The sequence below is a fragment of the Mustela erminea genome, chromosome 14, assembly GCF_009829155.1.
Source record: "Mustela erminea isolate mMusErm1 chromosome 14, mMusErm1.Pri, whole genome shotgun sequence".
NCBI lineage: Eukaryota > Metazoa > Chordata > Mammalia > Carnivora > Mustelidae > Mustela > Mustela erminea.
This window is the reverse complement of record NC_045627.1, coordinates 27,581,592-27,596,691: the sequence shown is the minus strand read 5'-3', so window position 1 is coordinate 27,596,691 and position 15,100 is coordinate 27,581,592. Positions and strand designations below refer to the sequence as shown.

Below are 15,100 nucleotides of genomic sequence, written 5' to 3'. Positions count from 1 at the left end.
CCCTGGAAAAGCAAACAGGAGATATCTTGCACCTATGCCCATGCTGCGGTTGAAGAAGGGCAGGCTAATTTGTCTCAAAGATGGCCAAGACACACGCTACCTACATTTCAGGGGAAGAGGTAGGGCCATCCCTTTCAGGGAAGGCGTAGGTTCCTCGAAATTGGAAAAATATTGCCAGAAAGGGAAACAGATGCTTGGTGACCCAAACTGAAGCAAAACAAAATAAACACACAAGCCTCTACATACCCCCTTATAAAATGGAAATTTCATTATAGAGGAAAAGACAAAAACACCAGAAACATTCTATCACTATGAACAGCAGAAATAAAATGAGACCATTCAACAACATTCAATATATATCAGTATATCATACCATATATTGTGTGATTCCATTTATACGAAATGTTCGGAAGAGGCAAATCCATAGAGATAGAAGAGAGATGACTGATTGCCAGAGGCCTCAGGGAGGGGTGAATGGGAGTGAATACTAATGGTACAGAGTTTTTGCAGTGATGAATATGTTCTGGAATTAGTTAGTGGGGATGGTTGCCCAAGTTTGTGAATATACTGAAACCCACTAAATTATACACTTTAAATGGGTGAGTTTTGCAGTATGTGAATTATATATCAATAAAAATTTATAAAAATGAAAAAGTATAAAAGAATGTGACCATTCCAAAAATGACAATGGCAAGCACTCAAAAAGAGAGAGAGAGAGAGAGAATGAGAAACGATTGTGGAAAACCATGAATTATAGGGCTCAATCTTGTTGTGATCCTTATTGACATTTTTTTTTTGAGTAACTCCAGCCCCACACAGTTCACACTCTGCTGTTGTGGAAAGGGCATGTGGGGTGATTTAAAAGTTGTGATTCTTAAGAATCACTCTTTGGAAGCTCCATGCCTGTAAGAACAGCATCTTTTAAACTTCAGTACCTGGTTTTGGGTTATCTTCCTGGGTCATGAAAGGTTTGGTTCTGGAAGGTAAACTCAAGAACAGCCTACTCCATCGGGCCAAAAGCCAGATATTTATGGGTAGACTAGTGTTCCTTAGGTAATCATCAACTTCAGCTAAATTCTGTCCTGAAGTTGAGAGAATAACATCCATTTTCAAAATTTTTCTGAAGAACTTTTCTCCTAAAACCTGAATCTTCCATCTAGAAATTTCAGCTGATAAGGAAAGACAGATCCTGAACTATCACAAAATCTACCCTGGTTTTTTTCTTTCTCTTCTTAGTATTTTTAAGAGGTTTTTTTTTTTTTTTTCTTTTTCTTTCTCTTGTTTTGATTTTTAAAGGATATTTAATTCAACCAAGGATAAAATGATCTTCCATTTTGTTCAAATTAAGGAAATGAAAAAATAGCTATGTAAGGGTAATCCTAAACTACCTGTCAGTTTTCCTCACTGGTCTGGGCAGATTAACAGAGATGAAACATGCCAGGCACATACACACAAATATGCACACACACACACATGTACACATACGTTGTGTCACAGTTATTCCATGTTCTATGTTTATTGTTGATAAAAACCTTTCATGGTAGAACAGAATAACGATGAACTTCAGTGATGTTAGTAGGTGGCTAATTTAAAGGGAAGTAGCTTGAATGCTGTGTCATACTCTCCTTCCTCTAATTTTGTGTCTGTAATTTTGAGCTTTGCAACTGGATATGTAGCTTGTTACAATTATGTGTAAAATTAAGTAAGCAGAATAGAGGAACTCTCTGATGAATAAAGTATGGCAGATTTGTTACGTGACTTCACTTTTATCAGCTCAAGGATCTTTTTAACTTACAACATATGAAAATATTTCATAGATGTGAGATAAATTGTTCTAGAGAGCAATCACACATATGCAACATATTTTTTTTTGAAGATTTTATTTACTTGAGAGAGAGAGAGCCCAAGCAGAGGGAGATGGAGAGGGAGATGTTCCCAAGGAACAGGGAGCCCGTTGTGCGGCTCGATCCCAGGACCTTGGGATCATGACCTGAGGCTTAATGGACTGAGCTGCCACCCAGGTGCCTCTGCAACATATTTTAATAAAAAGCTTAAGATGCAGTGTACACATTTGTTTATTTGAATCCTGGTATTTGGGCAGCTGGCCACATTTCAGAGAGACATAAGTACACATGTATAGAAAGTATGTGTGTGCATATATGTGTTTATGGATGCATGTGTATATGTATTCTGAACATGAAAATACCCTGGGTTTGCAAAAAAAATGCAAGGCAGGAAACTTACAAAAAATAAACTATTAATTGAATTCTATTTTGAAACTGAAGTATATACCCTTTAGCATATTGGTGTTCTCTCCTTTGCTCCAAACCACCTCACCTGGATGAATTTGAAGCTATTTGAAATTAATATAAATTCCTTCCAAATTAGGATCTATTCCAGAAACTTAATATTATGTGAAAGTATACATCTTTTATTAAAAATAGATAATTATTGGCGTGGGGGAAGAAACCTCACTGGGACATGACTAAATGTATTTTTCTTCATATCCTCTTATCATCTAGGAAACTTCTTTATTCCTGGTAGACATTCAGTAAGAGGCTGATGATTAAACAAATGTATCTATTTATTTAAAGTGGATCTATTGGTGTGAATTATACACTATTAACTATGAGCTACACTCAAGTTATAATTTATGAACTATAATTCTGAATTATAAATTCTGCTTAAACTGTCCTGCTTAGGCTTTCTAATAAAAATGAATCTCTGCATGAAAGTATCATTAAAATTATTATACACAAGCATTTTCTAGAACATATATCAGTACCGTGGAAAACTAGATTGATGCTATAATAAAGCCACAGACAAACATTTCATTTCTCTTTTGCAGAATGGTTTCACGCCATTGTATATGGCAGCCCAGGAAAACCACTTGGAAGTTGTCAAGTTTCTTCTTGACAATGGTGCGAGCCAGAGCCTAGCCACCGAGGTAAGACATGTTGGTTCTTTCTGTGGGTAAGTTCACATGTTTGCAGGGCATTTTGTAAGCCTGGAGTTAAAACATGGAGAATCTGTCCCACTATAGTTTTAGTTATAGTCATAGACATACAGTCCTAGTGAGGATTCTTCAGTGTTTATGAAATACACTAGAAAGTCAATTTTCAATCTTTAAAGAATCTTCCATTGCATAGATAACCCTTTCTGCTCTTAAATGCCTGGCTCTACCTTATAGTTGAGCTATTTGTTTAATATCTATGCATTTGCTTTAGAACACTTTTCCATCTATTATAATTTTGCCTCAAAGGCAACAACCGTTTTGAAATATGTTTGTAGTAAGACTAGTTTGAAATCCCTTTTTTTCCAAATATGTTAGTGTAATTATAATGATTGAATTTACATATTTCAGTTAACTAGATTTAATTCACACTTTTCAACAAAACTATTATATGCTTTTAAGTGTTGGGTAAACATGGTAGTGAAGAGATTTTTACAGTTTTGAATAGAAGAGTTGTTTTAGAATAAAAAGTTACTGAAGTCATTTGGGACTGTCCTACATAGCTCAGTTTTTATTTTTTAAACTACACTGGATGGAAGATTGTGCTCCCTTGTGAAGTGTATCACTAGAAATCTATTGCTAATATTAAAAGATCAACATTTGAGTATTCTGTATTTTTAACAAAATAATGAAAACAGATGCAGGATTATCTCTGTCATAATACTGCTCCTCTTAAATTCTGACATGTTTTCCAAATGGCACAAGAAAAATTGTGATAGAGGAATTGCATAATTTCACCTAGGTTTTGAGATCATGCCCTCTGGAGAAACCACTAAATAAATGAAGAGGCAGTTCGCACAAAAAGAAATACAAATGACCATAAATGTATGAAAATATCACATCCTCACTCATAGTCAAGGAAATATTAATTTATTAATCAGTTTAAAAATGAGATCCAGTCTTTCGCCTAGGAGATAAGGAAAAGAATTTGAAGAGTAGAAGAAATGGGAACTTTCCTACAGTTGGTAAAGTCGATCATTGGTTGTAACACTTTTGCAGAACATTTAGCAATAACTATCAAAAGGTAGTGTTTATGTACCTTTTTACTTAGCAATTCTGCTTCCAAGAATTTATATTACAGTTGTGATAGAAGGGGATACGAAAACAGTATACGGGAAGTTCATCAACAGAATTAATATGAACAATTTTTTAAGAACCAGGATGAACCTAGATATGCACCAGTAGGAAACCTGTTTGATAGTATTGCAATACTCACACAATAAAATGCTATTCAGCATTACCAAAAATGAGGCCAAACTATAGGCATTGATAGATGAAGATCATAATGGTTTTATGATTTTTTTCTCAGTGGTTTATTCTGAGCAGCAGGAGAGAGATACACCTTTTATGATTTTTATCATGAGAATATTGTTTTTGTAATAGTCATAAGGGTAGGTAAGAAGTAACTTCTGGTAAATAAGAAAAGAACACACATCTGGTAGGCATAGAGCAATGCTTACTTGACAGATGAGAGAAAAATCCATTTCCATTTTTGGATAGAAATACAAAATAATATATTTATATTATAAATAATATAAATATCCCCAATGAAAGTGATTTCATAGTGCTTTTTTGGCCTATGAAGGAAAAGGTACTATTCTTTTTAGACTGTGATGTACAGATCACTAAGTCTCTCTTCTTTAGAAGTAGACGTTAAGTCCAACTGAGTACAGCTCCTAACGCGGGCCTGGTCTCAGGACCCTGGGATCATGACCTGAGCCAAAATCAAGAGCTGGTTGCTTAACCAACTGAGCCACCAGGTGCCCCATGTATTTTTTCTTTTAAGAATAACTGCAGAGAGAGAACAAAATTGTTTAAACTAGGTTTGGACCCCAAATCAGGAGCTGTTAATTTTAGCTATTGACACCTTAGAGCTGTTATCTTTGTCTCTTTAATTGGCTTATTGCAGGAAGCACATTCTTGTGGGTGCCGATGGTCTCTGTTGCGGTGTATTTTCTGGTGCAAAGTAGTTTGCATAGGGCCTTTATGCATAAGGCCCTATGAGTTGAAAAGTTCATATTGGAAAATACAGCCAGAATCAGAAGTGGGCTGTGATTTTTACCCCTTAAATTTTGTCCACGTTTTAAAAAAATAAGATGCCATGTTCACTCTTAGCACACAATTTTCCTTTTACCATTCTATCCTTTAAAACATGTATTTTTCTTTTGTTTTGTAAAAGTAATAGATTACATAAACGAGAAAGTACAGTGAAAAGCTAAAGGAAAAGCCACTGTTAAATTTCTCAGAGATAACATTTTGATTATTTGTTAAGACTTTTTGGTATATGTACACAACATATGTATTTATCTTTATGAAAATGAGGTCATATATTTACACAGTTATGTAGATTACTTTTCTCATAACATTAAATTGCATTCAAAATTTATGCCCTGAAGTGTAAACCTGTGATGCTCTTTTGGTAATGTCTTGGTTGTATCCAGCCTTTCTTACCTTTCTTAAGGCTGCAGGGGAAGTCCTTCTAACTATGTTAATGATCATCCTTTCCCTCTTTTGGGTGTCCTTGGAAAAGGTGAAAGGGCAGATGGAACTTAGGCAGGATCTCAAAGCATGAAGAGTAGACGGAATTTGTATACATAGAGTGAGGAGGAGGACATTGCAGGGTGGGGGACATGGCGTGAGTATAGAAGCCAGGATAGAAATAGTTTGCACACTACAGTTAATAAGGACACTTCATGAAAGGATTTATATGAGAAGAATTTGGGCAATATTGTCCCTTGGGATTTGGAGCTAATATTTTGCACATCCTTAAATATAAATACATCGATATGCATTCTGTCAAAAAAGTGGTAGCAATAAAAAGAATGATGAAGGTGATCTTTTAGGCACACCAACAAGACATTAGTGTGCAACTCACTAGATTTTCTCTTTCTCCTGTATGAACACACCTCCACTGGAAGTAGCCCTCTACTTGTAGCACAAGGCTTACCAATATAAAATATCATGACCAAATAAAGTAAGTGACTTTCTTGCCAGTTCTCTAATAAAAACAACGTATAAATGTTCTTTTGAGTGCATGACAATAAAAGTATAGAAGAATTCAAACTCGAGCCAGTCTTAGGATTTTCTGTTCTGTGCTCTTGGTTCCACTGTCAGCAACTCTAGATCATGCACAAATTACTTAACCACAGTGAAATCGGTAGCTGTCTTCTCGTCAAGTCCCAGGGCAGTACAGTGGGAAGACTCAAAGTGCACAGACCTGAGTGTATATCTCTGTTTATTCTAGTCCTGTTTTGCATGATCCCTGTGTCTTCTCCCTTTGTTGGGCAGAGAATCCAAGAGTGTTTCATAAAGACCTTTTTTAAAACAGCAGTTACTGTGGTTCATCAATTAACATATACAGACTGACCACCAGATAGATACATGTTAGGCAATAAGGCACAGTGAGGAGGCAGACAGGCCTCTCCCTCAGTTTTGAAATGTCAGGAGAAATTTTTATAGCTTACTTGAATAATATCCTTTGGAAAATTTGCCTGGATTTAACCTGAAATATTATTGTTTTCACTGCGATTATTTTCTGGATATTGAAATTATGCTATATTTTTCCTCTTTATTTGGTACTTCTATGTATTTTCAAAATTCACCCAATTAATGTGTATTACTTTTGAATGGAAAAAAAAAACCATAAACTTGTTACAAATTTTTTTATTATTTTCTGCTTTGATAAATATATAAACATAAACATTTATAGACTATACATATATAGACATATATATAAAAGACATATATGTATGTGTGTACACACACACACACACACACACACACATCATCTTTTCACATATCTGTCTACTTGAACGTGGTAGCTTTAACAGCCCTGAACAAAAATCGGTCACTTGGTCACATTCTTATTTGTTAATCAAAAAGAACGCTAGGGGCGATCTTGACCCATCCATTTATTTGCAGGATGGCTTCACACCGTTGGCGGTAGCTTTGCAACAAGGTCATGATCAAGTAGTTTCCCTCCTGCTAGAAAATGACACTAAAGGAAAAGTGCGTCTTCCAGCTCTTCATATTGCCGCCCGAAAAGACGACACGAAGGCCGCGGCCCTGCTGCTGCAGAATGACAACAACGCAGACGTGGAGTCCAAGGTAAGGCGCGAAGGAGGGGAGCTGGTCACGCGCTCTCCTGTTAGGCACCCAGGCTCTAAGAATGCCCAGTCTCCCTTTTGACAAGCTCACACCAAACCCTTAACCTCACTGGGAGGAATGACAATGCGTGTCCAAGTCAGCCAGCGGAAGCCGCCGCCCCGGTAGCATTGCAAGCTAGGAGGTAGCTGTGGATGCCGCCCCGTGCATGCTAACAGGGAGGCTGCGTCCAAGGTCAGTCTAACAGGGAGCCCGCGTCCAAGGTCAAACTATAGGCACCTGGTTTTTCCTTCCTTCTAACGTATATCTTGAATGTATCTAACTCTTCAGCTCAAACACCAGGGCGGAAAATTACAAAACGCTCGCAACAATGTGCGCAAACCAACCTTTGATCGGTATCTAAGATGAGAGGCAATGCACTGAGTGTTGGTCAGTTGTGGAAAGCATGCCGGCAGCCAGAGTCCCAGCCGAACATTCCCATTGCCTTGACATGTATGACCTGAATGTCTCTGTGAAGGAAATGTGGTGTTTGGAACAGGCCATCGTGTAACCCTTCATTCGGTCTAGCTTTCTTTCTGTGCCTCCTGTGCTCCCGCCATTGCTTCCATCCTCATCACTTAGCTGCCACGAGCTTGCTGCCGTCCATGTCACCGAGAGCAAACTAACCGTTCATTTTTTCCTCCTCTTTGCTTCCAAATGTGTTAACCTAGATGGTGGTGAATAGAACAACAGAGGTATATATATATATATCTATAAACATATGCATATAATCTGTACCTGCATCATCATTTTCCCATTACCTAGTGCTGCTGCCTCATTTCTTTCCCTCCTTCTTTGCATCGCCTCTGTAGGCTAGATACCTGCTTTATGCCCCCGCCCCCAAAGTAGCATGTGCCAGAGAAGATAGTAGTTTGATTACCAGGGCTTTCTGCAGCTGAACCTGGTGTTGGAAAGGAAGAACGAGGCATCCTTGAGACTGAAGGATATCGCAGTAGAGTTGGGTGAGATGAAGAGTTTTGACTCTCTCGATGCTTATCAGCTCTCCCTAAAGCTGCAGACAACCCTGTCATTCTACTTGTCCAGGACCGATTCTTCCGAGTTCTGCATGACACTTGGCCTCATTGGTGTCAGCAAAATGAAAGTTACCTCTGAATGGTGCCAGTGTTCCCACCCTTCCCACAAGACTCAGTAAGATAGCTAGCATGGCTAAGAAGCTTGCTAACAACTTAGAAATGCATCTAGTTCCTATAAGGTTTCAATCTTTGGGGACTAAGTGAATCGCTGCATGTTTTAGCATTTTTCAAGGAAGTAAAATGACCTTGGTGTGACGAAGCTAGAAAAAATGTGTGATCAAATAGGCATTTGCTAATGAAGAGACCAGCTTGTGGATTCTTTCTAAAAATGCAGTCACCCATCATACAAGACCAATTGTAGTTCTCTTCCCCCAAATTGTTTTTATCATTAAAATTGGCACTTACTCTATATTGAATATATTAAACAAATTGAATTTCGACAAGGAGTTTTAATGGACAATTCTGTCATCGATAACAAAACAGTGGTACTAACCGAACCTTCTGTGAGCAATAGATTTCTCTTGTCATCCCTATTCTGGTGTTTTGAAACGTTGGCTTCTGTAGAGTCCTGCTGCTGGATTACTAAAATCATTCAGTCTGCACCCTTGGTTCCTTCCTGGCTTTTCCTCTGCCTATGAGTCTGGCATTTATTTGAAACCCTACGAACAATTGGCAGTAATTGAAAGAAACCTAGCACAGAATGGAATGTGGACCTCAGCATATTTTGCTTCCTCACTTTGATTGGGGCAGGGTTATGGTATTAACGGGTCAGACAAGGGGCCGGCCGGAATCAGCTGAATGTCGGCTCTGTTTTCTTTGCAGAGTGGCTTCACTCCGCTCCACATAGCTGCTCACTATGGAAATATCAACGTAGCCACACTGCTGTTAAACCGGGCGGCTGCTGTGGACTTCACTGCGAGGGTAAGAGCAGGGCGCTGTGCCCCGCCCTGAAAGCATGTGAAACTGTTCTGAGCCCTCCTTGCCCAGCACGAGGAGGGCCGTGGGACCGCTGACCTCTATGGGTCCTGCCTGCCAGTCAGCGAAAGCTGTGATTTTCAACTTCTCCTACCGCATGTTCTTGCTTTTATACAGACGTGCCGTTTCCTAATAGGAAAAATAAGCCATGATCATGGGGGGCAGGGAGGTGGGATGGATACATACAGACCTGAATATGTAGACGTGATCCGAGGAATCATGACTGGAAACGACAGACCCTTCCCCAAGCAGAAATCTCTGAGACTCTTAGAAATGGGTCAGATGGTACTAATAGTGCTTTGGCTGGCACAGTCTTGACCTTGCAGATAGGAAGAGGGTGGACGATGTGGATGAGACCCAAACTTCAGAACCCAAAACACAGAGACTGTCTTTTGCTTTCATCCTCTGTTCCCGGACAGACGTTCATAATGAGTAGCAAGAGTCTATACCTGAGTAAGTTCATATTGCTGGAGAAAGGAGTTACAGTATCATGTGTACCCCTGGATAGCAACTCAGCCGTCCGCAGTAGTCGTGTTCTGAGTGTGAACACCAGGCTGGGGCTGGGCCTGCTCCCGAGACACCTCATTGTCAGAAACAGAAAGGAAGGAGGAAGCAGGATAGAGGAGTAGCCCAAAAGTGTGGGCTCAGGATTCAGACTCCTTGGGTTCCGATTTTGGCTTTAAATTTCCTTAGTGTCCATCAGTTTCCTCATTGGTAAGATGAAACGGTGTGAATTATGAAATTGAATGATAGCAATAAAATATCACCACTCCCTCACTGGGTGAGGGAGTGTATGCAAAGCTCGGGACACAGGGTCCAACACGTCGTCAGCGAGGACGGCATCAGTACTGGGATTTCGAACATAGCACGTGAGGTGGTGTTTTTGCTAAAACCTTACTCGCGGGAGGAAAAGGGGATTAGATGAGACAGGAGAGAAGCCATTTACTGGTGCTACCTTTAGCAATAGCAGTAGAAGTAATACTGTCTTTGAGGTCACTCCTGTGAGGCTACGCGTGATTATCTCATTTATTCAAATATCAAGAAAAGTGTTATTTATCCATGTTTTAGAGAAAAGGAAACCAAAGCTTAGCAATAAAAAGTGGCTGGTCCAGGATCCCAGAGCCAGCAAATTAGGAAAGGCAGGATTTCAGCCCCAACGCTCCTAAGCACTCAAGCCTTCTGCCTCCCTTACATGACTCTAGGTTTTCTAGAGTCTAGGTTTCCATTTCTCCCTCTCCTCTTATAGCTCATTAGTTCTATAAATTTAATAAGAACTGGGACGCCTGGGTGGCTCAATCGTTAAGTGTCTGCATTGGCTCAGGTCATAATCCCAGGGTCCTGGAATTGAGCCCCACATCGGGCTTCCTGCTCAGTGGGAAGCCTGCTTCTCCCTCTCCCATTCCCCCACTTGTGTTCCCTCTCTCACTGTCTCTCCCTGTCAAATAAATAAATAAAATATTTTTAAAAAATTAATAAGAACTCAGATTATACTAGTATAAAAAGCTATTTTCTACCCTATGTCATCGGCTTGCTGGAAGCCTTGATCGGTTTAAATGACTCAGGAGTGCCCACCAGCTTGTGTCACCGCAGAACTACGTTCTTACTGCACGAAGCGTGTCCCTGGGATTCAGTGACATGGCTGTCCTGAAGCCTACTTTGACATTTTGAAGGAAAAAGTTAAGCACCTCTTTCACAGGGGCACGTGAGTGCGAAAACTGAAGTCCTTGTCTTGAAGATGCATTCTTCTGGTTTTATTTCTGTAATTCACAGTATAATGAAAACCTCATTAAGTCACATCTTCTAATTAGGACATTAGGGAAATTTATGGCAGGGTAGTGTTTGAAGTTTGTCTTTGCACCATTGTTCAGAAACCTCCTGATGCTGCTGAAAATAAGACTGGGGCAATGTTTAAGGGATTTAAGAGGACAAATTACAGTATTTTCAGACTCCTTCGAGCAGTTCCAAACCATCCATTTACATTAAGACAATGAACGTGCTAATTACAAACGAATGCTTATTTATCGATTAAAGATCAGTGGAGATCTCAGATCCATGTTGCCCTTAACTGTGCCTCTTGTTTAAAATAATCACATTGTGTTTTGTTTAATATATGTTAAAATTGAGACTTTTGACTGATTTACAGAATCATTTTCTCCAGTCATCCTAATTAATGAGGCCTACCAACACTCTGAGCTGAAGGCTGTGGTTTAATTTGATTGTACTTCGTAGGAGGCCTGCGTGGTTGCTTACACACCAACACTAGGCTCCCCTCTGCCGTGGGTGATTGATGACTCGCTTTAGGATGTCTGAGAACTAGTCTTTGTAGACAGCTTCAAGAAACTCATTTTACAAAAAAAAAAAAAAAAAGAAACTCAATTTAGCTTCCACATCTCTAGCAATTCTATTATCTAGTAACCCGACATCTGCCCTTTGGGACCAGGGCCTCCCTTGCCCAGTTTCAGTGGGCAATTTCTGCATCACATGTCCCTCAAGGGTGTGGCAGAAACAGCAGCTGAGAGTAAGACCGCCCCAGAACGCAGATGGGAACAGATTTTACCTGGTCAGAACAATAAAGGAAGGATCATTAAGCCCTACATGCTAAGAGCTAGCTGCAAATCATAACCATAAATCATGTGCGTCAGGAACTGGGTCTGAACGAGATATTGATTAGATGGTTAGAGGTAAATTAAAAAGCAACAGCAGCCCTTGTCTTAGGGGGCTGTGATCCCTGCTCGCTGGCTGTGACAGATCCTCGGAGAAAGATACAGAGAGACTGTATCTACAGTCTCTGTAGCTCTCTGTGGGCTGAGGACATGACCTTGACGATGGCTTCCTGTAGGCAGAGAGCTGGGGAGCAGGAGCAAGGACAGCTCTCCTGAGGAATCATTTCGTACACGCGGTAGATACGTGTTTCCCAAGTAGACACGAGGCAGAAACAAATGCGGTGTCGCTGAGGGGAGTACACAGCAGAGCAGATTGCTTTCTAGGCTTCTCTGCAGGGCTAGCTGATTCATGCAGCAGGAAGGCAGATCCTCGCCAGTGGCGACCGTGTACCTAGGAGTTGCAATTCTGGTCACCGCTTAGAGCACTCTGGCCGGCTTACCACCTTCCCTTGATTCCTATGATGACGTCGGTTTTGATTTTTGTGTTACGCTTTTGCGATCGGAATGGAAGATACCCCAAATATTTCCGTTTGGATTTTGCATGGAGACCCGGTCAGCCTCCTGGGTCCACTGTGGGGAGTCCATGGAGGGGCTGCTTCACGCCACAGTGTAGCCTTGGCATTCTTCATCCTGCGAAATGAGTCTGCTGACGTGGCATCGACACGGTCGGAATGGATGCGTGACCCCTGCTCTCTTAGCAAATCATTCTAGCTCTCTTGGGGAGGAGAATGTAGCTAAGACACACGAGAGCTGCTGGCGATTCTCATTCCAGAAAGAGCCTTTTGCGCTGGGGTCACTGAAGGCCAAATTAGTATGTGGATGCCTGCAAAGTTCCTTTTACGGACTGAGATAGATTAATACTCTGCTGGCTCAGAGTTTTTTTCCATCAAATATAATGGACCACCCAGCTTAATCTTCCCTCATGTCATTGACTTTTCTCCCATAAATGATTATCCAACTCCCCATCTGGGGAGGATAATTGAATAAAATATCCTCATCTGGGTCCTGCCATTTAGTATTTTTTGGTTTTGATCTCTGGGAGGAATGAGGGATTTATGGGTCTGAGTGTTGTACTTCATTTGTTTCCTAAAGGATTTCAGGTGTTTGCAGATTAAGAGTATACACATGAAGACATCTGAGGATGAAACAGAAAAAGCAAATGTTACCACGCAGCAGCTGGAATGAACCAGTGAATACAACCGGAGGATAAGTTTAGGCCTGAAGGGCTTTGATATATGTCGTAGAAAGGGAATCATAGATGATATGGCTTTCATTTTTTGACAAAGGTCTTACAGTTATTTACTTACTATCTTTTGTGCATGCGGAATAACTCAAATATGATTTTTATCACATGAATTCTTCTAGTAAGGACAGTGGGTTTCATAGCTGACAATACCTTTAAGGACTACATTTCAAAAGGCTCGATTCCAGCTGCCCTGTCCTGTCAATCTGTCTGTGAAGGCACCTGGCCCAGGGATGCTGAGGGACTGTCGCCCACTTAGCTTGATGATGTTCTAATTAGATGTGATAGAACTTGGCATGTGTGTCACAGATCACTGACTGGCTCACATGCCCATGGGACTGCCTTTCTCAAATATCAGATATTTAGAACAAGATTTTGGCAGGTCCCAGGCCATATTTGGAACTCAAATAAGTCGTACAAAAGGTTACTTTATTTTACATAAGTGAACCGCTAAAAAATAAAAGTGAAAAAATGAAACTGTCAGACTTAGACTCTACCTGCGTAAGAGATCAATATGATTCAGCATGTGCATGAGCAAAGCAATGCCCACGGACAGACATTATTTGGGGATTTCCTTTCTCAATTAAATTCAACCTAGCAAACATTAAGAGCGCCTATTACGGGCTAGATCTGGAGATTCAGACTTGAGTGACCTACTGCCCCTACTCTACTAATCTGTTTAGGCTTTGAAGTGCTAAATGATACAACATAGTCTCTCTCTTAACTCCCCAAAGCACAGCAGAGTCTAGGCTATAAAACCAAACATGACTTTTCTAAAAATGCAGAGACTGATCAGATCAGAAAAGCAAAGTTGAAGGACTGGTTCTGGAATCACTGCCGCAAAAGTCCATAGGCTATGACCCATTCCCCAGGGTAGCTCTGGGTCCCTTCTTCAACCCCCAGAGGCAGAGTCTATCTTGCTCCACCACAGTGGAAACCCCTTTTATCATCTCTCTTCCAGCTGGACCCCAAGACCCTAACCTAGTCTCTGGGTCCAATGACAGGGATAACCCTGTTTTCGCTATACCTGGGGCATCTTAATTCAGTAGCCACCATCTAGTGGAAGTAGTTTTAAATTAAATTAAATTTAAATTAAGAATTCTATTTCTCACTCTCAATAACCATGTTTCCAGTGCTCAATAGCCACCTGTAACTTGTGGCTGTGTATTAACACAAAATACCTAACACTTCCATCAGTCCAGAAAGTTCTTTAGAACAAAACTGAGATACTGTTAGTCTCAGGTCATTCTTCCCATCCACATAATAATTATCTCTAAATGTAACTCCCTCCTTCAAGGAAAATGATCCCTTAAATAGTTATGCAGAGCAGTTTTCCTCCGATGGCCTTGGCCTTTTTTGCTCCAAGGGAATATTTTGCCTTTCTCATTATGTAATGAGTAATCACCATCGTCACCACCACCAAAAGTAAAACTGAAATGTTTTTGCAAAAGAGAAATAAAAATTCCTAGAAGCTCTAAGGTCCTGATTTCTCCCAATTCACGCTGTGTGAATTTCACAAGAATTAGAAATGAGATAAATCTCAAGAGAGGTCTCCAGTTGCCAGAGATTTTGCCACATGGTTGCCTCGCTTGTGAAAACCTCAGTTTTTCCATCTGTGTGAAGGCCGCTTGCGTCCTGCTCCTCCAGGATGCTTTCTCTGGCCCCCTGAAGTAAGCTGCTACCCCTGTTGTGTCCCTGGACGTGCTCCTCGCCCTCTGACTCGCTCTCGCACGGTAGACGTTGCATACCCTTTCGTGTGTACGCTAAGGTGTGTCTGGCTCACGCTGCTTGTCAGCTAAGCCCCTTGGGAGCGAAGATGACTCATTCCCCCTCCCTGCTGAGCGCCTTACCTGGAACAGCGTCTTCGCCCCTGGTAGACCTCCTCTCCCCCAGTACTCACCACGTGCTGAGCACCGTGATCATGAAGTTTGTCTTTTCCATCCTTCAGCAAAGGACTCAGCCACATATTTGCCGTGTAGATTTTTTTTTAAATTATTTATTTGTTTGACAGAGATCACAAGTAGGCAGA

At 40.7% G+C, this 15,100-nt stretch overlaps 1 protein-coding gene across 3 annotated transcripts in view; it reads left to right on the top strand.

Moving 5' to 3' along the window:
- Positions 1–15,100, top strand: part of ANK3 (ankyrin 3) — a 667,426-nt gene that overhangs the window by 448,217 nt on the left and 204,109 nt on the right. For 2 of the 3 annotated variants that reach the window (XM_032312011.1, XM_032312012.1), the window contains 3 exons: positions 2,849–2,947; positions 6,935–7,120; positions 9,013–9,111. In XM_032312011.1, the coding sequence (XP_032167902.1) occupies positions 2,849–2,947; positions 6,935–7,120; positions 9,013–9,111 (384 nt within the window). Of the gene's footprint in view, positions 1–2,848; positions 2,948–6,934; positions 7,121–7,827; positions 7,852–9,012; positions 9,112–15,100 lie in introns of all 3 variants that reach the window. The other variant, XM_032312010.1, reaches the window with a different exon arrangement.